Genomic DNA, 26,320 nt, shown 5'->3' with positions numbered 1-26,320 from the left:
TTTCTAATTATTTTACACATTTACCATGAGATGGATAATTAATTATTGCAAAGTTTAAAAATTAATGAGATCAGATTTCAAATTTTTTTTCATGACTTAGTTACGCGTTAATTCATGAAATATATATTTTTTATAATATTGAGAGTTAATGAGCAAGATTAATAAATAAAAAGAAGTTAATTGGTTATAGAAAAAAAAAGGATAAAATTATAAAATAGATAATAGTTTTTATACAACTTGAACATTGATTAGTTTTTGCAAACAATGTAAAACAATCGTGAGTGATAGACAAAAAGAAACAGAAGAAAGTATTTTAAAATGCTTAAAATCAGTTTTAAAAGTAGATGACAACAAAATCCATCTGTTTTACAAATAAAAGGTTCTATAATCAATTTCGAAACTCATCATCTAAAGGCGTGAAATAATTTTAAATAAAAAATAATGAAATCGGAATCAATTTGATTTTTACTTGAAAACTAATTGAAATAATTGTACCAGATGGATTGTTTTAAAATTTTTAATTTATCCATATAAAATTTTGAGTGAAAAATTAAATTAGAATATTACAAATTTTAACTTTCAAAATGATAATAATCTAGACTGCTAACAAATAATTAAACACATTTTTATTATTTAACTTCAAACCCCAAATACATTATTAATTAAACTAATATAAATTGTAATTAAATATACAAAAATATTTAATTATTTTCTAAAAGGATAGATTAAACTTTGTTAATTTGTGATAACATCAAATTTTATTACTATGTTACTTCCATTAAAAAAATATATGCAACTATAAAAGACGTTTAAATTGGACACGTTCTTGTCATACCAAAAACTGACAATAATCATACTTGGGATAGAACTTGGCAGTAGAAAATGAGCAGATGCAAAGGTGAATAAAAGTTAAAAGAAATAATATAATAATTTTTTCATCAGAAATAAATAATATAACAACTTGACTTATAATAAATCCAAGTCCTTAATTTTGAGTAAGACACATGGAACTTTTAATGAAAGAGCTTTTATATTAACTAGCAAATTACTGATTATAGATAATATAGAAAGATGAATTATAGTTAAACACGGTATTTTAATTTAATTGTTTAAAAACTCTTAATATTGACTGCATGAATGAAATTCACGATCATTATGTAATTATTTCACAACAAATTATTCTAAAAATCATATACGCAAATGAATCGATGAAACAATAACTGAGAACACATTCTTCTTAATGTTCATGGTAAAACCCAAAAAAGGTTTATATGCTATGAATGAAGTAAAATAGTTTCAAGTAAGAAAAAGCAACCAATTGAATAGGATGTCATTCCTAAAAAAAGGGATATAGCATGACACAAGGAAAACATATATCAGCCAAATGCAGTCACAAGGCATTAGTGGATGACGAGTGTCAATACTAAATAAGTGAACCTCATTTTTTGTCTGATCACACAAAACAGTTACAAATTCAACTAGTAAGGATAAGACGACTGAAATGCCACTCAAACGCAAAGGTTGTATAAATCACAAATCATAATAAGATACACGGGAACAAGCCAAGCTTGTCAAAGGTGCAATAGACTTTATGCCACAACTTGGGAAAATTGGGAGTTTGGGACCATAACTACCCAAGTTGAACATCCCACAAACTATGGATATTTCCATGAGTAACTAAGGCTTAAGGGGAGCTCCCACCAGAAAGCCTACTATTTATAATAATTTAATTGGCACGGCTTTTGAACACATCAAGACCCATCTCAGTAGGATCGGTTGCTTGCAACTCTACTTGAATTCCATCCAGCTCCCTCTTGAATCTGTCTTTGGAGCTTGCATAAATCATCTTGCTTCTGACCCTGGACGAATCAGGGGACCTACAAACAGAAGCAACAGAATTAATGCAGCTAAAACATAGGATTGAACGCTATCAGCAGATCTAAAAGCAAACATTACCATGCAATGAAAAAGATCCTGCTTTTGGGGACATTCCCTTCAGTCAGATACTCAAAATCATAAACAGCATAACGGCACTCATCAGCAGGAAGGCTAGCAGTGAAATCTTCATAGCCTTTGTCTGGCTCACCAAGCTTTTCCACAATGACCTGCTTCTGCTTCTCCTCAATCTTAAAAACTATGAACCGGTATGTCCTTTTTGCCTTGAGCTCCAAAAACTTTAACTTGCAGTCGTCATCGACTGCCATACCCGATGCTGCGTTTGCCTGTAGAATTACAGTTGAAGACACATCATATCCATCAATGCAATATACAAGCATGTACCATTCCCGAGTGATTGTACACAAATAGTCACTCAAGAAAAGAGGAAAAAAAGCAAAAATAGTCATTTCCTAGATTGTGAAAAATTAAATTTAATATGAATACGTCGCCAATTAACAAAGTAAACAACACTTACACGGGCATAGTATAGTCCAAATCAAGGGAATGGAAACAAGCAGTGATTATTGCCAAAATAAGCAAACATCAATAAAAAGCCGTGTTACGTTTGACGTCTCTTCAATACCAAAATAAAATCATATTTATTAATTAATAAACTAATAAAAGAAACTTTACCAAAATAAATCTAATAAAAGAATACGAATATACGCATTAATTAAAAATTCCCCTCTCCCAACCCATTATCACCACATAAAAAAAAAAAACCGAATCCACATATTTACCCTAAAAAAATAAAAAATCCACAAGTGAGATCACGAATCCCATCCCTCGACAGATCAAACATATCACGCTTCACAAGCTGTTCTAATCGGCGATTAAACCATCATAGAATGCTATCAATTAGGGAATAATTCAATAGAAACATCCAAAACAGATCTGAAAATGACACAATTTTTTTAGGCAAAACACAAAAGACGCAGTTAAACTCTAGCGATCAGATCAAGCAGAAATCCAGCTCGGACTAGACTCAAGTCAACAGCAACAACCGAAAACCGCGAAGAAATTTATGTCACTAAATTCAATCAAACAAAAAAAGCTTGAAATTCGTGGATTAGGTTATCGATGTGTAAGAATATAAATCGGATAACGAAACGAAAGAAGAATGAAGAGAGAGAAAAACTAACCATGTGTTGATGTGGTTGATGGAGAGAGCGACGGTGGAGGAGAAAATATAGGAGCGCGTGTTTGTGTGTGTGTGTGTCTCCTTTTCTCGATCGAGGGTTCGGAGAAGAAATGGGGAAAGAGAATTGGGAATATGAAGGGTGTGGTGGAGCGTCGCAAAATTATTAATATCCACAACAGCGTCTACTCACTGGCCCAATGGGCCTGCTTTTGGACTCGCAAGCGGGCCCAACTTCTTTCGTATCACATTGGGTTGTTCAATTTTGTACCTTCGATTTTCACTGCCCCCCGACCAAATGTGTCGTTTCCTCATCTGAAGATTTCAATCTTTCGCCTCCAAATATCTTAGTAACAAAAACAATTTGAGGGTCCCAATGAGTACGTTTTGTCTATACAAATTAAATGGACTAAATTAATAAACCATGTTAAGGGTTTGATTGTTTCTAGACTAGTCACGAAAACAAATATTCTCATTTTCACCAGAATTACCTCAATTTGTGCAAAATGGTAATTGCAAATCGCATAATGCATTGCCAAATAGAAGCAATCACATCAATTATTTTTTACGTGATAATTTTCTATTATTAATTTTCTTAATCCACCCAATTTGTATATATAAAATATGTGCAAGTGTCTTCTAAGAAAATTTAGGTATAGTACCTTAAGTGTCACTAATACTCCTCTTTGTGCAAAATGTCAATATTAAACGTTAATTTAGTTATTGATATATAAATTAAATTTTAATGAAAAAATATTAAGCATTTAAAGTACTACGTTTAAGTTTAACGTACCATGCACATTGTGTACGAAGAATCAATTTATATTAGTGAATTACATTAATTTTTACATCGTTAATAATTTTAAATATAATTTTATTTTTATCGATCTAACCATTTGATTAAGCTACACAGTACGATATCAAAATTGACTAAAAATATAAGTAAAGAAATTTTATTTTCATTTATTTTAAAAATAGATATTATGTTGATTTTAATATATATAAAATAAATATCAAATAATCTGTTATTAGTATGAAATTTTGTAAATATAATATGTATGATAAAAAATTTGAATCGAAAGATTAGTTTAAAATAAAATTACTAAAGAAAAAGTTACTAAATAGTATGAGTGAATATAATTCACTCAATACGAGTTGATTCCTCCTCTCCATATACCGTAACTATCGCTTTACTTAATTGTACAAGATGCTGACAACTTCTCCGACTCCCAATCCTGTAGCCTTATTAGAAGAATAAAGCATTAGTGTTAATTTCGTACAAGTTTGCAGAATTGCAGGTGGCTTTGTTCATATTGTGCCAAAACTTGATCATCCTCATGAGTATAAGGAGCATAATTGTGAACCCATCTGTAAAGTTGGATCGAATATTTACAATAATAATAATATAATAATAAAGAATGTTAATCACATGCAAGTTATGCGCGCGAGGAATTCAATTCAATCTGACACCCGCAAAGCCTAAAAACTGTTTTTAATGATAAGACTTGTTTGAGTACGCTGTACCCATTACTTTAAAATTTGGATTCAATGCATGTGAATTCACCGGCACCACAAGTACATTTATATGACAAATATCTCGAAATCATTTAGTACCCTTGTAATTATACAAGTGCCTTGCAGAGTTTCAATCATAAATACAGTTTGTGTATTATTGCACGAACATTGAAGAGGCACGCAGAGACAGCTCGTTCGTTTCGAAAATTCCTATAAAGCATTTTCAGTCCATCAACAAGTATGTGTCTGCTCATGCTGAAAGGCCTTAAATAACAACCGAAAAAAACTTTAAATCATCTTAATAGACCAGCATATTAAGCCTTAAAATTACTTGTAAAATGGGTATAAAATTCCTTTCGAACTCTCAAGATAGCAAAACTTTTACTTTTGTCATTTTTAAGGAAATAGGAGGATGCTGAAGTCGTCATGAGGAGATAGGATCTCTCTTGATGTTAATACACAGACAACATGGTACTGTACTACTGTTGCTTAGAAATGCATCAAAGTTCATCATGTATTCTTCGATCTAAAGGAGCCTCGGCATTATGAACACGATCCCCCCTGACTTGATGAAGATTCAAGTCATCTGCAACAGCTTAGGGCCTTGGCTCTGCCTGTCCCACCATACCCGCTTTTATGGTCCAATCCGCTTGGAAACAACATAAAGAACAGCAAGGGAGAACAACAAAAAGCCAACCCCAAGTATCACCCTATTCAAATACAAGTTATGAGTCAATTATTACCATTTAGGAAAAACAAACAAAGTGTGTGGAGTGTAAAATTCTTTTTTTATCCCCCATACCTGTCTATGACATCTTGACGCTGCATTGTGGAAAGAAGATTTCGTGTTCTTATCAACAACGAGCGGTGCCCTTTATATTCACTTTCAGCTTTCTTTAACACTCCAGTTGATTCATCTATATATCCAAACAATTTTGCAAAACAAACATCAGCACCTCATTTCATCAAGTCAAAACTAATACCATTCAACTAAAGCTTTAACAAGCACTCCAAAACAAACAGTGAACTAAGAAGCATTTTAACAGGTAAAAGAATCAGCATAAGCTAAATTGCACAAAGTCATTCCCAGAAGAGAGTAAAGGATGGCGAAAGAAAGTATGTGTTATTAAATATTTTTCGTATGCTTTATATAAGAATCAATAGGTATCCCTCTAATAGACTCTAGGTTTCTTTCCTTTCCCTTAACTTTTCATATCCAGGAAAAAAAAAAGAAAGGTCATGGATGGATTATATCTTTTGGAGGTTTTGGGGAACGGTGGGTCTAAGTAAAATCCAAGGAAAGGGGAAAAAAATAGATGCAGAAAGAAAGGACAGTGTACACATAAAAATTGTATCATAAGAGAAAGTCACCCCTTGCAAGCTCACACAAATTGCGAAAAACCATCAGCCAAACACTACACAAAGGTCAAGCCCAAACAGCAGATAGGGGAGAAACTTCCCTCAAAAGTTTCACCACAATGCCTCTGATCATGATATGTTAATTCAAGAAGCTGAGGATAATCTTGATTTTAATCAAATCTTTTGATTTATTAACTGATATTTTGTTTTTCACTGAACTACATTCTGCTAGTGATAGAAAGAGAATGAGGAAATTTCATATGAATGATTAATCTCATCAAATTCCTAATTAACCTGTCAAAATATACATAGGTATAAGGGCGTTGCAATATTGAGGGGGTGGGCAAGAAAAATCATTTGATAGAAAAGAGGCTTTAAAATTGTTATACATTTTTCTGAGGCTTCTTATAAATTTTTACATACACGAAAAGCAAAAAATGATGTAAAACCGGTATAAATAAGTAGAAGTAGAAAGATAAAAGAACCACCACCAATATAGACAGGGGAGAGGGAGAAAAGTGTACCAACCAAGAGTCATTAGAGTGGTCGTGTTTCTTTCAACCTCCTGATTAAGACATAGATACAATGATCATGACATTCAACACATCAAAAAAGGTCATACTTATGAAGGATGAAAGGAGGACAATTGTGGATTAAAATATTAAAACTAGGAAGAAAGATCAAAGATTGAGTGTAGAAAAGAAAGCTACCTAGCTACTAACCTGAACCATCAATTGACGAGTACGACGAAGGCTTTTTGTGATGCTCTCTGCGGCAGATGTCATTCCAGCTTTTGTCCTGGAAAAAAAATCACAAATATAAGAACTAATATACTTCATCCCAGCATCATACTAACCAAATTTTCCAAAATGAAATGGCACTAATTGATTAAAAAAAAAAACAAGCAAAAGAATAAATTGACCCTCGCCAAGAACATACTGTAAATTGCGTCTGCGAATTGTGGACTCTTCTCCTCCACCTAAAAGTAGCTCTCTCTGCACCATATAGGAAAAGAATAAGTCACATGCTACTCCAACCCATCAATGTAAATAAACACAAATCACAACACTGGCATAAATTCATCAGGGCATGCTCTGTATAACATCAGAAAAATGAAACAAGAGATTAAGTATATTACCTCCTCCTGAGCAGCTTTCCTCAGGTTAGCCTTTGCTTGCAGATTGGCATTCCTCAAACTTAGCCGCAAACTTTTTTATTTCCAAAAAAAAAAAAACACCATGAGCAGAAATTACATACATAATTCACTACTAAGATCTCGTTTTAGAAGAACTTATGGATGCAGTATAACTTATCAGAATAAGCTTTTTTCAGCTAATTCATGGTCAAATATATAATATTAGTCCTCATGTAATAAGATTTTGTTAAATAACCGCTTAATTAAGCTATATTTTCAAAAGCACCCTAAATGATCCATTTTAAATCAATTTGTATTCAAATGCAATCCAATAACAAAAAAATAATAATTTGAATTTGCATAAAAGCAAAGGTAATAACATAACATCCAGAGAGAGAGAGTGTGTACTCTTGAGTTAGGGTTTTCCAGGATTGAAGCAATGCACGAGCAGCGCGAACCTCTTGTTCAGCGGGCAACTGAGGAGCGAGAAGATCAAGGGTGAAGAGAAAGGAAGAAAGGAGTGCCAAGCCATCCTGAGCGATGCCATTCAATCTAGCAAGGGAATTTTTCTCCTCCTTCGCTCTTCCTGATTTCCCATACTCTCCGATCGCGTTTATGTGCTCTTGCGTTTTCTTGTATGTTTCTTCCCATTCTTTCTTCACCTTTTCCACCTCTTCCACAACCTTGTCCATTGCCGATTCCAATTCCAGCGATTCAAAATTTGTTGCAATTTTCAGTTCCAATCACACAATTCAATATTTCACCCCCTTCCTGCGTCAGAAAGGAAGAAACCAATGCTCACCTCAAGCTGCAGTATATGTTTATTTATTTTGAAAAAAAAAAAAAAAGTAACTACAAACATTTTCTACAGTAACGTTGGTTTCACAGTACAACAAAAGTTTAAATCAATAATTTTTTTTATCATCAGTGTAAATACCCACTTCAATTTTTTATTTAAAAAATATATCCACTTTAGTTAAAAGTTTTCACTTAACCTAAATTTTTCTTTAAAAATTTTTTTTGAATAGTTTTTTAAAATCATACATGTGAGACGTTTTAGTCCTTTCATTATTAATTAAAAAGATTAACGTTTATTTTTTATTTTAGGGATAATTTTTTTTAGGAATCAAAGTGTCTCTAATATTTTGTAAGTAAATTTGAGTAGCCACTCATTTTATTATTAAAAGTACTGAAATGGTGAAATCATAATTGATATTTCAACCAAAATTGTTTTTAAACCAAAAAGAAGCAAAGCATGAGTGGTAAGGTTGGGTAGAATCAACTTCTGGCTAAATAAACTCAAAACTAAATAATGGGTTCAACGAGTTTTAAGTTAAGCATGTACATTCTAACGTGTTAGCCTTAAAACTTGGCTTTGTGTAATTTGTTTACCTCACACAATTTTTGGCAACTTTTTTTTTTTAAGATTTAGGGCTTTTTTTTGTCCCTATGTTCCCTTTTCTTGCCTCCCTGTACCAAAAAGATAAGGCACGTAAAAATAAAGTTGTAGCATCCTTGTTGAAAACAATTATAGTTGCAATCAGGAAAACACAATGAGAGAAGGGAAAAATCATAATAAGAGATAAAAAAAAAAATGTCGAAGGTCATGGAGGTGTCAGATTCAAAGGATATTCACTAATTTTTGTTTCAAGTTAGTAATTGTCGTTGAGTGGATTGTTCAATGTTCATTCTTCCGTCGTGTTCCCCGTGTGCTTCTCACAGAAAAGGTTGACAAATCTCTTAACTGTTTATTTTTAATAAATAATTATAAGTAAACACAAAATTTTTAAAATCTTATTATGATAGAATATAACACAAAAAAGTTATCATTCTTGAGATGAGTTTGGTTTATGTTAAAAGTTCCATGGCCACTGCTCACAACAAAACTTTATTTGTGTAATAATTTATGTTCCTCATTTTTAATTTGTCAAAATTTCTTTTATTAAGTATAATTAATTTTTAAAAAGTTGAGAATTTTTTTAATTGTTAAAATCATAAGAATAACCACTATTTTAACCATTTTAAATATACCTAATATAAATTAAGCTACACTTATATATGCTAAAAAGTGCAAAATTAAGACCCAACCTATATGCAAATTATTTTTCGTTGGCTTCATTAATGCCCAGAGACAAATTGAAACAAAGGCAGTTTCATATGATTGATTAGTAAGAGCAGCCCATGCTTCTATTTTAGGCATTGAAATTTAAAATAAAATAGAGCAAGAAAATCAAATTAGAGAAGGAAATAAAAATGTAGAGAAGAAAAATAGAAAATAAAGAATGCTTAGTCACTGGTGCAGGTTGGTCGAAAAGTTTGCTAGAGATAAAGAAGATGATTGAAAAATATTTAGATAATGTCAAAATCTTCACTGGAGTTAAAGAAGACGACTAAAAACCATCTAGGTCGCGTTAAAGGCTTCACTGAAGATGAAAATGACCAGTGAACGTCGATCTCGCATAAAATATCTCGCCAGAGATGGACACAAGCAGCAGTGGAATCACATAGAACAGAGATAAAAAAGAGTACAGGAGAACTTTGCAATGAGAAGACTTGGGACTCACGAGAGAGGGGAAAATATCAGAAAGTAAGAGGTGAAAATTTATAAGCCTAAGAAAAATGTATGACATAATTTTAAGCTGGCCAAATAAGTCAGTTAGATTGGAAGTTATGAAGGCTGCAGAAAATGAGTTTCTAATTAGCTGGCGACTATTGCATTTATTGCTTCAGGCTGCTCCACGTCATAATTTTAAAACCTCTTTTCTATCAAACGATTCTTCTTGCCCACCCCTCAATATTGCAACGCCCTTGTACCTATCTATATTTTGACAGCTTAATTAGAAATTTGATGAGATTAATCATTCTTATGAAATTTCCTCATTCTCTTTCTATCACTAGCAGAATGTAGTTCAGTGAAAACAAAATATCAGTTAATAATTGAAAGATTTGATTAAAACCTAGATTATCCTCAGCCTCTTGAATTAACATATCATGGTCAGAGCATTGTGGTGAAACTTTTCAGGGAAGTTTCTCCCCCTATCTCCTGTTTGGGCTTGACCTTTGTTTAGTGTTTGGCCAATGGTTTTTTTTGCAATTTGCATGGCCATACCCGATGCTGCGTTTGCCTATAGAATTACAGTTGAAGACACATCATATCCATCAATGCAATACACAAGCATATACCAATCCCGAGTGATTGTACCCAAATACATTAACCTTTTCACCATTCACATTGTCACTCAAGAAAAGAGAAAAAAGAAAAGAAAAGAAGCAAAAATAGTCAATCCGTAGATTGCGAAAAATGAAATTTAATATGAATACGTCGGCAATTAACGAAGTCACTTACACAAGCATAGTATAGTCCAAATCAAGTGGAAGCACGCAGTGATTATTGCCAAAATAAGCAATCATCAATAAAAAACGTGTTACGTTTAACGTCTCTTCAATCCCAAAATAAAATCATATTTATTAATTAATAAACTAATAAAAAGAAACTTTACCAAAATAAATCTAATAAAAGAATAGGACTATACGCATTAATTAAAAATTCCCCTCTCCCAACCCAATAATTACCATATTAAAAAAATCGAATCCACATATTTACCCTCAAAAAATAAAAAAATAAAAAATCCACAAGTGAGATCACAAATCCCATTCCTCCACAGATCAAATACATAACACTTTACAAGCTGTTCTAGTCGGCTATTAAACCGTCATAGAATGCTATCAGTTAGGGGAATAATTCAATTGAAACATCGAAATCAGATCTGAAAATGACACAAATTGTTTAGGTAAAACACATAAGACGCGGTTAAACACTAACGATCAGATCAAGCAGGAATCCAGCTCGGATAACGAAACGAAAGAAGAATGAAGAGAAGAGAAAAACTAACCATGTGTTGATGTGGTTGGTGGAGAGAGCGACGTGAAGGAGAAGATATAGGAGCGCGTGTTTATGTGTCTCTCGATCGAGGGTTCGGAGAAGAAACGGGGAATGAGAATTGGAAAGTGAAGGGTGTGCTGTAGTGTGGGGGACGTCGCAAAATTATTAATAGGTAACTGCCATGCCTTGGAGTTGCAAATTAATCATAAGTGAAATAATTGTTATTCTTATTTTATATTAAATATATATAATAGGGGTCAATAATTTTCAAGGAATTAATTAATATGTGCAACAGCGTCTCTCTTTTCACTGGCCCATTGGGCCAGCTTTTGGACTTGCAAGCGTGCCCAAATTCTTTCCAATCCCATTGGGTTGTTCAATGATTACGTTTTGTTCATAAAAATTAAATGGACTAAATTAATTAATTATGTTGAGGGCTTGAATGTAGTCACGAAAAACAAAAATTCTCATTTTCACAAAAATTACTTCAAAGTTTGTGCAAAATGGTAACTGCAAATAGCATAATGCATTGCCATATAATTATTTTTTACGTGATAATTTTCTATTATTAATTTGCTTAATCTACCAAATTTGTATATATAAAATCAATGCAAGTGTCTTTTAAGAAAATTTAGATATAGTATCTTAATACTTAAGCAGTTTTATTAAATTAAAATTAAAATTTTGTCTTATAACTTGTAGACAAAAAATATTACCAACACATTTTAACATGCTCCTTCGGACATCTTTTTATTATTAGTTAAAATTTAATAAAATTATAAAAATGATAGTGACCACACTCTTAATTTAAAGAGTCTTCCTTTCTAGAATTTTTAGTTAATAAATGAATGTACTAACCCTTCTCTGTGTGCAAAATGTCAAAGCTAAAGGTTAATGCTAGTTATTGAGATATAACTTTAAATTTAATTAAACAGTAATATTAACCATTTAAAGTACCACATTTAGGTTCTTTCTTTTTTTCTTGTGAAAGTATGGCACGTTGACGTGCATCGAATCTCATGGAGTTTGTGATGGGTTGTCAAGTTCAACATCATTTCTATATTTTTGTTATATGTCTTTAAGCTAAAGGTCATGGTTAAACTCAATAGAAATAATAACAATTTTTTATTATTATTTGAGGTATAAAATGGATATTCAAGTTCATACTAAATGTATATTTTGTACTTAAATCTAAATCTAGGTGTTATCCAAAAATTACAGGCAATACTTATATCATAAGATAAGTTTAAATATGCTACAAATAAGCTATTTTAGTTGAGGTTGAGGTTTATTTTTACAAAACTTTTATATAATTAAAAACTAATTGATAGTTTATTATTCTACTTTATCTTACACTATCTTATTATTTAAAATATAAATAAATAGTTACTATAAAATTATATATTTACAAATATAATATTTGAATCTCTCTCGGTGTATAAATATATAAAAATAATTTTCCTTATTTTCTCTCCTCTCAGGTTGATAGTAACTTGAAGCAATATTAAAGATTCATAGAGGGTGAAAGCATAAAAAAAAATAAAAATAAAAATTCTGAGAGGGTCCTTTACGAATGGCTAACCAAAACAACATCGAGGTTGTGTGCGTGACCGGAGCCAACGGTTTCATCGGGTCATGGCTGGTTCGAACGCTATTGGAGAAGGAGAATCCACACTACACCATCCACGCCACCATCTTCCCCGGTTCTGACGCTTCCCACCTCTTCACCCTCCACCCCGACGCAACCAACCGCATCACCCTCTTCCCCGCCGACATCCTCGACCCCGCCGCCGTTTCCCGCGCCGTCGCCGGCAGCTCCGGTGTCTTTCACGTGGCATCCCCCTGCACTCTCGAGGACCCCGCCGACCCACACAAGGAGCTTGTGGAGCCCGCGGTGGAGGGCACTCGGAACGTTCTAGAAGCCGCGAAGCGCGTGGTGCTCACCTCTTCCATCTCCGCCATGGTGCCCAACCCTAATTGGCCGGCGAATAGGGTGGTGGACGAGTCGTCGTGGACGGACGTGGAGTTCTGCAAGGAGATGGGGAAGTGGTACCCGGTGGCGAAGACGGAGGCGGAGAGGGCGGCTTGGGGGTTTGACGGCGTGGACGTGGTGGCAATTCAGCCGGCGACGTGTTTGGGGGCGCTGCTGCAGGCGTCGCTGAATGCTAGTTCGGCGGTGTTGCAGAGGTTGATGATGGGGTCGAGAGAGACGCAGGAGTATCATTGGTTGGGTGCGGCGCATGTTAAGGACGTTGCAAAAGCTCATGTTTTGCTCTATGAGACACCCACTGCTTCTGGTAGATATCTTTGTACCAATGGTATCTACCAGTTTTCTACTTTTGCTACTATTGTCTCTCAATTGTACCCTCACTTCCCCATTCACAGGTTCATTTATTCTCTCTCTTTAATTGTGCTAGAAAACTAATGCTACTGCTACTGCTACTGCATACTTTATCGTAAATCTTAAATGTTCTAGGCAAATAAGATCAATTGGCTTGTATTTGGTGTAGGAAACAGGACAAGTTATGATGTCTTTGGGATATCAAAATTTAAAATTCTATAAAAATATGAAAGCAATAATAAGCAATGTTTAGAATGAGAGTTAAGTATAATTGGACTTTTGAATGATAAATACAAAGATATTTTTAAATTCTCTCTTAAAACAAACAAGTCATCTGAATTTTTTTATTTGACACAAAAGTAGGTAAAATTTTAGAACTATTTTTTCTCATATTCAAGTAGTAATTTTGAAATGTTCTATCCAAATCCAACTTTGGGATATCAAGATTTATATAAAACCAAATAAATTTTCTAACTAAGCAAATTAGAATTCATATTTAAATTCTGCTTGTGTACAAAATTATCTGAACAACAAGAATTGCATGCAGGTTCCCAGCGGAAACACAACCTGGTCTGACACCGTGTAAAGATGCAGCAAAGAGATTAATAGACTTAGGCTTTGTCTTCACACCAATTGAAGATGCTGTGAGAGAAGCAGCAGAGAGCCTTATGGCTAAAGGCTTTCTGCAGCAAACACCCTTACAGTCACGAGATTAGTATTTACATTTCATTTAGTTTTTCTCTTTAGCCGAACTAATCACTGATTTATTTCTTTCTTTGACACAAGGTAGAAGAAGTACATAAGGAATGTAATTTATCTTTGCCTTGTGACTGTGAAAAGAATGTCACCTTCATCAAGTAGATTAGTTAATCTTTTTTTTTTTTTTTTTTTTTGGTTATATTTATTGCCTTCTTTTGGAAAGTAGCCTTCATGATCACTTCTGCTGTATCAGTATCAGTTGTCAAGTGGTCCTGGGGTAGCATAGAACTGGTGTCACTGTATATGTTAATTTTATGAATAACAGTTCGGATTTGGATCTTCTACTGAAAGTGTGTTAAGTGAAAAGTAAGTTTATCTCGTTTTGATTTGAATTGAAGTAACTCTGTAAATTTATCTGTTTTAAACCATGGATGGGGATACATGTGTACTACTTTGTAAACTTAGGCCTAATTTGAATAAATTTTTAGATAAATATTTATAGGTGAATAAATAAAGAAGTAAAATAAATAAATTTTTTCTTATAAGTTAAAAGTAATTTATGCACTTCCGACAAGTTAAAAAAGAGAACTTTTATCAAAGTAGAGAAATATAAATTGATTTTAACTTTTGAGAGAGATTTGATTTTATAAATTGTGTCTTAATCAAATTTAAATTAAGTGTAGAAAGCGTGGATAGATTTGTAAGTTTTCACTACAAGGGATTCAAATCCAAAGGAAAACTGTCCAATCCCACAGCTCCAAGACCTATAAGCGCAGGAAGTTCAACCGCAGTTCGGTTCCAAGTTAATAATATAAAATGACAATATTATACTGTCAGACCTTTCTACTCAATAAAATAGGTATTTTGCCATAGAATACAAAGTAACAGGCTTTGTTGGGAGAAAACAGCATATGATGTTAAATGTGTTTGACGTGCAATATTAAACTGAGCATAAAGAACAGTTCATCGTTCATTAAACTTTTGTCTTTAACAATGAACTCATAAAAATAACTCTATCTAGGGAAAAAATAAATAAAAGAAAACTGTGATTACCGATTAAATCTCTCGTGGAATAAAGATATCCTTAAAAAGTCAAATAATGTGGGGTTAATATGGAACTCCAATACTAGTTGATGACTAATTTAATGAGCTAGTGGGTGAGATCCGCCGATAGTGCTCAAGTAACAATAAGCAAGTTATGAATAAACTGCATTCTCAACTTGCAAGTGCTACAATAAACAATATCATAAATAGGAGCTCACCACGATGCCTATTACATTGCTTGAACGTCGACACCGGCGATTCACAATGACCAAAGTTCATTTTCCATTAGAAACATGTACAGAACGTGGCATTGTTTTCCTTCCTTGGACTTTATATCATAGCATCATTAATTCCCTTTTTAGTTGCAACCTTAAATTACACAATCATTTTCCTCTCTCATGTTCAGTTCTACCACTTTTTGTTCCTTTCTCTACAAAACCATCATGGGAAATGAAGCTCAAGACCAACAATCCTCCAAAAAGTTGCTAGTATATAATCACAGCCAAAAGCACAAGATGAATGCTATTAAGCTAGTTGTATTCACCAACCTTGTCACCATTTACATCTTCACTGGTCCATTAAGTTTTTGGTATCAATCTTCTTTGAGTCCTCGTGAATCAAACTCTATCTTGCAAGAACTAAACTCCACCAAAGCTCAACTTGCAGCTACTCATTCACTCTTGTCTGAGTTGCAACACAGACTCAACTCCACTAACTTACTTGTTCAGGCCTTGCTTATTGATCTTATCCGCGAACAAGATGAGCAATCCAACAGTGTAGACCAGAATCAATTGACCTTGAAGCTTGGTAATGATGGTTCCACAACAATTGTTACATCTGATGAACTCACTTCTGCCCTTGGGCCTCACAAGCTCCCTTTTGGGTACTCACCAAGGATAGGAGCAGATGAGATTCACACACCTGTTGGTGCAGCTTGCTTGAAGTTCCATGAAGAGTTAAACCAATATATGACATATGAGATTGGAGGGGAATGTCCTATAGATGATGTACTTGCACAAAGGCTCATGCTAAAAGGGTGTGAGCCCCTGCCTCGTCGGAGATGCCACCCCAAGTCTCCAAAAAATTATGAAGAGCCAACACCTTTGCCAAAGAGCCTTTGGACAACCCCACCAGACTCAAGCATTAGATGGGATGCTTATACTTGTAAAAGCTATCAATGCCTCATTGAGAGAAAGAATAAGCCAGGGTCCTATGATTGCAAGAATTGCTTTGATTTACAAGGTGAAGAAAAGGGTAAGTGGATCTTTGATGATGAAGGACTTGATTTTGGAATAGACCAAGTTCTTGCAACCAAAGCTGAAGGGATAATTCGTATTGGACTTGACATTGGTGGTGGTACCGGAACATTTGCTGCAAGAATGATGGAAAGAAATGTGACTATCATTACAAGCACACTGAATTTGGATGGTCCATTCAACAGCATTATTGCATCAAGGGGTTTGGTACCAATGCATATTAGCATCTCTCAAAGGTTTCCATTCTTTGACAACACACTGGATATTGTGCACACCATGGATGTCATAAGCAATTGGATACCAGATTCCATGCTTGAGTTTGTCCTGTATGATATATATAGGGTGTTGAGGCCTGGTGGTCTATTCTGGCTTGACCATTTCTTCTGTTTTGAGTCACAACTCAACAGAACTTATGTTCCAATGTTAGATCGAATTGGCTTCAATAGATTGAGATGGCATGCTGGAATGAAACATCGTGGGGTTCACAAGAATGTGTTGTACATTTCAGCCCTTATGGAGAAACCAATGACTTGAGGTAGGTGTATGAATGCACAAGATAAATTATAAAGCTAATGAAGATTTTTTATCTAATTATCATGTTAAAAAAATGAAAGATCTTGACCAAGTTAGATGTTATCCTTTTTCTTCTAAGCTTAAACTATACTATATTAAGATAGATAGTAGTACTTCACTACTCCTGATTTCTATCATTGGTGGTATGATTGTGGGTTTCTTAATCTTCCAACGTGACAAAAGAGCAGCAAAGACATTAGAATCCAGTTAATGACGATAAAGGTTTTGATACTTTGAACAAGATCATACGCTTAAACCGGTTGTTGTCACTATAACCGAAATAAAAAAAAGTTGAGCTAGAAAACTTATAATGAGTAATTAATCATAACACTCAAGTATACTAAGGTAAAATGGTACTTAATTCCCTTAACTTATTTTCTAATTTTATATTGATCCTATTACTTCTTTTAATTCTATATTAGTTCCTTAACTTTCAAGCAGAGTTGTCCAAATAAAAATCCTATTACCGAGTGTCTCTTCCACGTGGCTAATTAATAGAACGCAAATTATTGTCCTGATGTGATTTTATCTCATTTTTAAGAGTGCATTCGCTTAGGGAAATAATAACAACTTAATCAAATGATTTAAATATATTATTACCATTGCTTTTACTTGGTGGGTGGTTAAGTGCCCCAGATCTACCTGCGTGGAACTTCGGTTAAACTCTGATGTGTCTGTTCCCACCTTTATTTAAGTCATTTTTTTTTTCTAAAGTACCCTTATTATTAATATAGTTACAAGAGAGGAAAAATAGGTATGTGTTAGACAAAAATAATTAAAAAATAAGATTCACAAAGACACTTCGGAATGACAATAAACACCAATTGAAATAATATGGACCTTCAGAATTTCCTGTCCATTTGTCACATTAATAAATGCTTTTAGTATTTGTTTTTTATTAACTGACTTACATTATCAGTAAAAATAGAGTACCACCTACTTCTAAATTAATTAAGAAAAATGTTAACCTTGACTCTTAAGAAGAAGGTTAAGCAATTAATAATAAAGTTTTATTAAAAGTAATATTTATTATGCTTTTATATTTTGGCTTAATTAAGTGTTTGTTTCTTACTAAAGTTACATAATTTTGACTTAATCTTTATTAAATATTTTGTTAGAATATAATTATTCCTTTTTCACATTCTATTATTTTTAATTTCTCAAGTTGATATGATTCAACTAAAAATTGACATTTGATGATATTTCAATGAATCATGTCAGTTAGAGAGACTAAAAATAATAATTTATAAAAAAATAGAAATTATATTCTTATTAAAAAATTTATAGGAACTAAATATAAAATGTGTAATTTTTAATTGTAGGTATCAAACACTTAATTAAGTTTTTATATTTTTAATTTAATAAATGTATTCTTTTTCAATGAAAATATATACTTTTGGGGTGCTTAAACTAAATTCTAAAGACTAAAGTTATCAAAATGCTATTAATTAAATATCTTTTTATGTATGTGAGAACTTATTGACACTGTATTATGAATATCATTGAACTCATTCATAAAGTGAGAAATCATGTCATAAGAAACATAACCGTTTATGTTCTATATGTTCCATATCAAAACCTATATTCATTAAACATTCACAACTTTACAGGCAGAGAAAGAAGGAAAATAAATAACAGTCAAGGAAATGTGGACCATGTTATACTCGAGTTAACAACTATTTTTCCTCTTAAGACCCGAAATTTCCACTTTTCTGTGATTCGGCCAAGAAATACTTATGAATAAGCTTCTCTTGACTTTAACTTCAGAAAAAGACTAGCTTATTAAGTAGGCTCATTTTTTGGATGCAAATGTTCTTCACTTGAACCAAAGGACTCATTGCTGTAAGGATTGTCCTGATGAGAACTCATACTTATCTCATAATATCTATAACTAGATGAAGTGGATGCTATTGATTCAGATGTTAGGTTCAAGCCAACAGATTGCAACATGCCTTCAATTTCTTTAACCACATCACTCATTGTGGGCCTGTCAGTTCCTGACTCTTTAACACACTCCATTGCAAGGTCCACAAACTTCTCAAAACCCTTTACTGTTGATCCTGACCAGATGGCTGGATCAATAATTTCGTGAAGACCATACCAGTCTTTTGTCTTATCAATTGAATTCCTGACCACTTTTACAATGTATTTCCCTCGTTCTATTGGCTTTCTTGCAGTTATCAGCTCCAGCATTAGCACTCCAAAACTATAGACATCACTCTTTTCAGTCAACTTCTGACTAGTATAATAATCTGGATCCAAGTAGCCCTGCATTAACAAGTTGAATGAACTCTCTTCAGTCATCACTAAAGTTTAATGTAATTTTCTCCAATGCAAAATGAAAATTCATGAATCATCTTAGATGCTTACATAAATTCATGAAAATTCTCAAAGCAGTAAAAATTTAGAATGAAAATTATTTCAAAAGTATGGAATCAGTCACTTTCCAGTCCACCTCCACTCCTTTGAAAAATAAGATGTCACCTTTCCATTAGCATTGTTGTCGCATTTTGTAGTAAAAAAGTATAGAAGATATATACAAACCATTGTTCCTTTAACTTGAGTGGTAACATGATCTTTTTCATCATCTAAGATTGACTTGGAGAGGCCAAAATCAGCAACTTTTGCATTATAGTTCTCATCCAGCAAAATGTTGTTGGATTTGATGTCCCTGTGTATAATAGGTGGATCAGCATGTTCATGAAGATAAGCCAAACCCCGGGCAGTACCAAGGGCTACCTTCAGCCTTCTACTCCAGATCAATACAATGCCAGATTTCCCTGCATAGATCATATGCATGTTAGTACTTCTTAGGTACAATATATACTCCGTTATGATAATGGATTTGACATATCTCATTAAGCAACCATTTCCTGATCTGAATATCATAATTATAAGAAAAGAAACACTGCGGCAGATATCTGGTGGTGCTTTGTAAATGTGCTTTGGGTAACACTTATGAAACTGAATAGTGAGTACTGCCCAAAGGTGGATGAAAATGAAAATGTAAATAATCATATTAAATTAGTAAAAAGATTAACAATAATATCTGATGTAGGTATCAAGCTGGATATATATAAGTACCTGAGATAGCATCCTTCAAAGTTCCATTTGGAACAAACTCATAAACCAGCATTTGTTCTTCTCGTTCAAAGCAGAATCCCACAAGGCTAACAAGATTCTTGTGGTGAACCCTTGAAAGTAGTTCAATCTCAGCTTTGAATTCTAGCACTCCCTGCTTTGATTCCTTTTGAGCTCGTTTTATGGCTATCAGTTGCCCATTGGGAAGAGTTCCCTGATAAACCTGCGAAAACCATTTATTGGGTTTATTAACAAATATTTGGCTACCTCAGTAACCACTCTTTGAATATTATTGAAATTCAAGTTGGTTAACATGTTAACTATTCAAGTTGTTGATGTTTTGAAAATAAAAATGTTTTCGCCAGGTGTTTCTAAATCATATTCTTCCTAGAATTTTAACTTTGTGAAGTTACAAGCAATACTTGTACACTATCATGAAAAAAAGTGTAGGTGAGAATCCTTCGGAACATACTACATTGAAAAAGAAATAGTCAATTTATGCATTTTTTTCACCTTTTTGGGAAGGAAAAAAATAAAATCAACTGAACAGACAGGAAATAGTAATTGAATAGTTCCGAGAAAATATCAAGTGAGAACTGTTCTTGTGAGAACAAGAAATCATGACCATTTATATATGGTTATATGGTTGAAATTTTTTATTCTCAACAATTCTTACTTGATATGCATGTATGTGTGTATGTATGTATGAGTCAAAACAATGCATCAAAGTTAACAAGAAACATTTAAGACCTTTCCATAACCCCCTGATCCAATACCATTGGCTTGTGAAAAGTTGTTTGTGTATTTCTTAATTTCTTTAAAAGAGAACTGCTTAGCTGCTTTTAACTGAGGAATGTCACAGTTGCTTTTATTTGGATCCCAGCGTCCTGCATTTTGTGAAATTTAATATAAATCAACAGAATTCCATGTGACTCTAAAGGAACTGAGTTTATAACTATTTACCAAATGGATTGCTTCTAGAAATTGCTCTTTCTGCCCTTTTCTTCTGGCGAAAAGCATAAACACTTGCAAGGACTAACAATACAAGCAGGATAAAAGAACCACCAATTGCTGCTCCAATAATTATATCAGTGTTTGATGAGTAACTCGACTCTTTAGGTCCTTTATTATGAGAAAGCAGATGGACAATTAGTATTGTTAATTCTTCATCCAGAAAATGGGAGAAAATAAGTTTTCAGTTTAGTTACCTTGACCTTGGTTTCCAGCAACAAAATTATATGGATTATTAGCACTTAGGTTGCCAAGCAAAGAGCTTATACTAGAAATGTCTTGCGGGGTGAAGTGATATTGGCCTGATGGGAAAATATATATTGTAAACTCAAAATAATGAAATGGATCTTTAGTCGAAATCAAAGAAACTGAATCCACAGGTAGGTGATAAAGTTGAAAAGCAAGCAAAATGGCTTCCTCTTGGGGTGTTTTATTTCTCCATTCAAAATATGAAGGTGCTCTAAAATTTAAATTTCCTGTATATGGATATCCACATATGCACTTGGGACTGAGAATCTGATCTTGTAGTTTTTTATCTAAGATATTGTGCATGGTGCAGTAACTCCCTTCAGCTTCTGTTTCAGTACAAATCGGGTTGGACACAAGTCTGCAGATAAAAATGCAGTTAATACCCAATGGAACTTCATTCATGTAGGGGGGGGCAAAAAAATAAAAGACTTGTAAATATTGAATCTTATGCATGAAAATAAAGCTGAACTTATTTGAGGTAACAAAATAACCTATGTATGTAATGAAAGACAGAAAAAAAGACCCAGAATACCCATGTGGCTTACATTATCGTGATATTCGGGAGTTCATTTCGTTGTATAAAGTCTTGAATTGAGTTTGACTTCATATCAATTAGTTTCAACTGTTTGCTGTAGTTGGTTCCAATATCCAAGGTTCCATTGAAGTTGTTGTTTCTTAGCACACTACGAATACATTAGATGTCAGCATTTGTCTTATATATTACTACAAAAATGGTGAATATGTAACCACGGTATATCTATAAATGTGGAGACTCTAAGATTAATCATTGAGACAGGTGACTCACACATTTTGTAAATAGGCAAGGCTGAATAAAGGAACAGGAATTTTCCCAAAAAGGTTCACATTCTCCATTTGTCTGCCGAACAACAGAAGAGCAAACTGAATTGAAGTGTTGAAATGCATCCATAGATAACTCATGGATGAAACAATTGCAAAAGAAAGACATACAGTGTTGTTAAATTCTTCACATTTGAAAGCCACGGTGGAAATTCTGACTCATCAAAGCTATTGTTGCTCAAATCCCTTCAAAATAGATTTAAAAGAATTAGCCCTTTGACACACAAGAAGCAATAACTTCTCTTAAGTTTGGGCTTTGGCCTAACTCCAAAATTTATTCAAAATGTGAAAATTGCCTTAGTCTTTATAAGTTTTACTTAGGATATATCTTTAGTCAACGTGGGATTAACACCCCCACTCACGCCTAAGATTGAAGTCATATTGCACTGTGAAAACAGTGGGACCAGGTAGGTGTTGATTGCACTAGAAGCAACTGGGAAGTCATGAGGCCGAGTAAATTGCATTAGAAAAATCTGTGTGGCTAGTTTTTTTTTTAACAGTCAAGGGTGACCCAATATCAGATCATAGGCTCTGATACCATCTTGAATTTAAACTTGATCAAACCCAATCCCAAAAGTTAGCTAGTAAAGTGAGGATTTCCTTAACACTTGTAAGCTCTACTTTAGTCATATCTATAATTGATGTGAGCTCTTAACAACTTCAAATGAAAAAGGTTAAGTATAACTATGACAAATGAATGCTTAATTACTTACAAGTATTTTAGGGAGTTCATGCCATTAAGGTTTGGCAGGGGACCACGCAGCTTATTGTTGGACAACAACCTGAAAAGCATAAAAACAAAATCCTTGGGACAATATGCATGAAGAAGAATAAAACTCTAGTTGGTACCCTATGGTTTATGTCTGCTTACAGGTCGGTAACAAGTGTAAGGTTGTTGAAGTTCTGAGGTACATATCCATCCAATGAATTATTTTCAAAGCGCCTGTAGCCACAAAAGTTTATTAAGACAAAAAGCATCAAGGAAAATTCTACATATGAATTTGTTTGAGGATGTAATAGAGTCAATTAGTCACTCACACCACCATCAGACTCTTAACAAGTCCAAGTGTTTCTGGAATACCACCAACTAGTTGATTGCTCTCAAAAATCCTGCCGGTAAAGATATTTAGAAGTGGGTTATCATCTCACTGTGGTCACATGAAGTTTCCGGTAAATATATGAAAATGGATTTTTTATTTTTTTTTGCATACTTGCTCAATCATATTCATTAATTAACTATGAATGACAAATATTAAGTACAACTTACACATGTATCAGTGTCATTTTCGAGCTAAAAAGTTGAGGAGGAATTTCTCCTGAAAACTTATTCTTCCCAAGATGACTGCAGACAATATTAGAAAGATGTTGGATAGATTTATTTATCACATTAAGAAAATCACTGACTCAGAAAAAGTGGCAGCTGAAGAGAATTGACGTACAAATGCTGTGTATTAAGTAACATATCAAGACCTGGGCTAGTGCCACTAGATACTGGGATGGATCCATCAAGCTGATTGTCAGCTAAATCTAGCCAAGTAAGGTTTGACAGATACCCAATAGAAGGTGGAATTGGTCCAACAAAATTGTTGGAGTTTAAAGATCTACAATAAGAGGTTGCTGATTTAGAGTATCACCCAATAATTCAGCACACCACCAAAAGGGTATAATTTAAATTGATTCACCGAAATAAATTAAAAAAATAAACAGTAAAAATAAATCTTACAAGAAAACAAGCTCTTGGAGAAATCCTATTTCATATGGAATACGACCAGTAAAACCACAACCAACAAGAATTCTGGAAGATAAATTAAAAGTATAACTCTTGTTAGAATTGTTTCATCATGCTTGTACAAGATAGGGCTATAGATTTATAAAGGATCAGGTTATGAACTCAAACAATCAATATTTCCATACAATTTTGATAGCTTCTTCAAGTTTCCAATTTCTCGTGGAAGTGATCCTGTTAGGCCTCTATTGTATGAAAGATCCCTATAGAAGGAGAAAACAATAAGGAAAGATCATAAAAATTGGTCTCTAATTTAATGCACAAACAAATGAAATGATGATTCATTTGGATTCTCTTCTAGTCACTGGGCCCAACATAATCTCATGGCTTTGTTAAACCTTTCTTTTATTTATTTCTCCTTAGTAGAATAGTCTATATATGATAAGTAAGAATTATTTTAGATCCTTTCAATCTGTAAATTCAAAGGCTTACAGAATCTTCAATTCAGAGAGTGATCCAATATCTCCAGAAAGCAGGCCAGTCAAACCAGTGTCTGGTAATGATCTGAAATAGCTAGCAGGTTATACTCTCTCAAAAGTGCAGATTAATTCATGTGAACACTAAAGAAAGCAGAAATAATCAAAAGAGACCTTACATGGAAATTACACGTGAGTTTTTGCACTTAATGCCATCCCAACCATTGCAAGAATCTGAACCCACCCAACGAGGAATTGTGTTCGGCCATGAATCCCTCAGAGACTTTAGGACTATAACTGCACAAGAATTTACGTTGGAAAGTCCAGTTATGTTTCAGTCATTGAAGTCTTCAATCTTAATACATACAAGTATGCAAACATATGATTAAACTTTGGACATGCAAAAGGTAAGATCCTATATAAATATATAATGAAGGGCTTCTCTCTATTGCTTAAGAAATCATACTTTCTTTGTTTCTGATGTTGTGAAGATTAGTATCTAACACTTATGATCACAGGACATATAATCAGAATAGAACTTACAATCATTGGTAACTTCTTGTGCTGCTGCAAACAACAAGTAATTGAAGTAAAGCACCAATTGTACTAGTGTTCTTACACCCATTATCAACTTGAAGTATAACTCAGAATCATGCAACTCTCATTAACTGTAATGTTGATTAACAAAATTCTTTGATATTATCCACTCACCACCTTATCCACTTATAGGAAATTTGATGATAAACCCAAAAACAACATGAAGTTTTTCTTTTCTTCTTCCTGTTTCTGTCACACCGAGTCAATGGATTGAACAGCATGAATAGAATTAAATGAGAAAATATACATAAATCGCCAAAAGATATTTGACGTAAACATGATTTTAATTTTAGTCTTTTAAATGTTTTTGTTGGTTTTAATCTTCACATAATTAGAAGCTTTTAAAATAATTTTTGGTCATCACCTAGTTTCATTATTTGAGGTGGCATAATTTGATGTACGACATGATATGTATTTAAACATGTTACATTATTAGTGAATAGTAATAAAAAATGTTTTAAAATTTTAAAATTTCTGAAGTTTAATTAGGGGAATCAACACTAAATAAAGGTGAATATATATTTTAAATAAGTTCATTTTCTTATAGTTGTGAATTATTTTTTTGAAACTTACTATTGGAACTTGCTTTATTTAAGACCACTTCTCTAATTTTAAAATAATTAAAAATTTAAAGTATCTTTTATAAATCAAATCTAATAAGAAGTATCTACTTGTTAAATTAATTTTTAAAAAATTCCCCTTGTGATGAAACACTTGTGAATATATATTTCTGGAAAAACTTGTTGACTAACAGTTGTGTATGGCAATTGTGACTTATAAAAAGTGAAAAAGAAATTCGAATGGAGACATGAAGCGTTGTCTTGTCAGTATTTGGAAGCAGACCCTAAATCAACCCTTGAAGTCTTTCTCAAGACCAATATCAAAAGTTATTTGTAAAAGGTTTGTTTGAATTATTTTTGTTTTTTTTAACATGAGTTTAAGTACATATAATAAAGATTAATAAATAAAAAAATCAATTATATTTTTTTTGATATTTTATGATTTTTAATAAAAATTTATAATACAAGTTTTTATTATGTATTTTTAGTCACAAGTTAAAAAAATCAAATTATTTTGTAAGATAAATAACTTAATTTTAAGTAAATAAAAATAATATAATTTTTATAATAATGTTTTCCATTGAAGAACAAAAAGCATTATTTGTGTACGTAATATTTTTCAAGGACAAAATCTAACTGTATTTTAATTTTTTTCAGATTAAAATAAAAAATTAATTTTAACAATTAATATTGATCTTTAATATTAATTTTTATTGTGTCATGTAAAAAATAAATTTTAATTTTAGTTAGAGAAAAACATACAAAAATATTTATTGTGCACAAATTTTGTTCACTTTTTAAATGATACACATTTGCCAATTTTATGAACTATTTTATGCCCTCTTTAACTTTAATGATTGATTATTGTAAAATAAGTTCTC

General features: G+C 32.9%; 5 protein-coding genes across 6 annotated transcripts; 2 read left to right on the top strand and 3 right to left on the bottom strand.

Annotated features, from left to right (window-relative positions):
- Positions 1-1,239: 1,239 nt before the first annotated feature.
- On the bottom strand, positions 1,240-11,065 carry LOC113872414 (actin-depolymerizing factor 2-like). Of its 2 annotated transcripts, none has more exons than XM_027509960.1 (3): positions 3,081-3,223; positions 1,957-2,222; positions 1,240-1,877 (listed from the first exon to the last, which is right to left on the bottom strand). In XM_027509960.1, the coding sequence occupies exons 1-3, from the start codon at positions 3,081-3,083 to the stop codon at positions 1,727-1,729; spliced, it is 420 nt and encodes a 139-aa protein (XP_027365761.1). In that variant the 5' UTR covers positions 3,084-3,223; the 3' UTR covers positions 1,240-1,726. The 2 variants fall into 2 exon arrangements, with proteins under 2 accessions (XP_027365761.1, XP_027365753.1); XM_027509952.1 differs by lacking the exon at positions 3,081-3,223 and adding an exon at positions 10,979-11,065 and having other exon boundaries at positions 1,369-1,877.
- LOC113872405 lies at positions 4,725-11,175 on the bottom strand. Its single transcript, XM_027509940.1, has 8 exons — positions 10,979-11,175; positions 7,494-7,856; positions 7,089-7,158; positions 6,890-6,945; positions 6,673-6,748; positions 6,479-6,515; positions 5,394-5,508; positions 4,725-5,301 (listed from the first exon to the last, which is right to left on the bottom strand). Exons 2-8 carry the CDS (start codon positions 7,775-7,777, stop codon positions 5,226-5,228), a joined length of 714 nt encoding a protein of 237 aa, XP_027365741.1. The 5' UTR covers positions 7,778-7,856; positions 10,979-11,175; the 3' UTR covers positions 4,725-5,225.
- Positions 11,176-12,530: 1,355 nt separating this feature from the next.
- Positions 12,531-14,401, top strand: LOC113852622 (cinnamoyl-CoA reductase 2). Its single transcript, XM_027482938.1, has 2 exons — positions 12,531-13,353; positions 13,857-14,401. The coding sequence occupies exons 1-2, from the start codon at positions 12,542-12,544 to the stop codon at positions 14,023-14,025; spliced, it is 981 nt and encodes a 326-aa protein (XP_027338739.1). The 5' UTR covers positions 12,531-12,541; the 3' UTR covers positions 14,026-14,401.
- A 1,094-nt stretch (positions 14,402-15,495) lies between these two features.
- Positions 15,496-16,842, top strand: LOC113852204. The gene has a single exon (XM_027482444.1). It carries the CDS (start codon positions 15,496-15,498, stop codon positions 16,840-16,842), a length of 1,347 nt encoding a protein of 448 aa, XP_027338245.1.
- Positions 16,843-18,377: 1,535 nt separating this feature from the next.
- Positions 18,378-25,078, bottom strand: LOC113848556 (probable leucine-rich repeat receptor-like protein kinase At5g49770). The gene is made up of 19 exons (XM_027478170.1): positions 24,826-25,078; positions 24,462-24,579; positions 24,299-24,370; positions 23,995-24,069; positions 23,804-23,875; positions 23,520-23,681; positions 23,348-23,422; positions 23,119-23,190; positions 22,952-23,023; positions 22,794-22,862; positions 22,192-22,266; positions 22,028-22,099; positions 21,768-21,905; positions 21,171-21,580; positions 20,926-21,084; positions 20,713-20,849; positions 19,966-20,185; positions 19,426-19,661; positions 18,378-19,149 (listed from the first exon to the last, which is right to left on the bottom strand). The coding sequence occupies exons 1-19, from the start codon at positions 24,905-24,907 to the stop codon at positions 18,664-18,666; spliced, it is 2,802 nt and encodes a 933-aa protein (XP_027333971.1). The 5' UTR covers positions 24,908-25,078; the 3' UTR covers positions 18,378-18,663.
- Between the last annotated feature and the right edge of the window lie 1,242 nt (positions 25,079-26,320).

The sequence above is a fragment of the Abrus precatorius genome, unplaced genomic scaffold (genome assembly GCF_003935025.1).
Source record: "Abrus precatorius isolate BTA unplaced genomic scaffold, Abrus_2018 Scaffold10, whole genome shotgun sequence".
NCBI classification, from domain to species: Eukaryota; Viridiplantae; Streptophyta; class Magnoliopsida; order Fabales; family Fabaceae; genus Abrus; species Abrus precatorius.
This window is presented reverse-complemented; position numbering and strand designations above follow the sequence as displayed.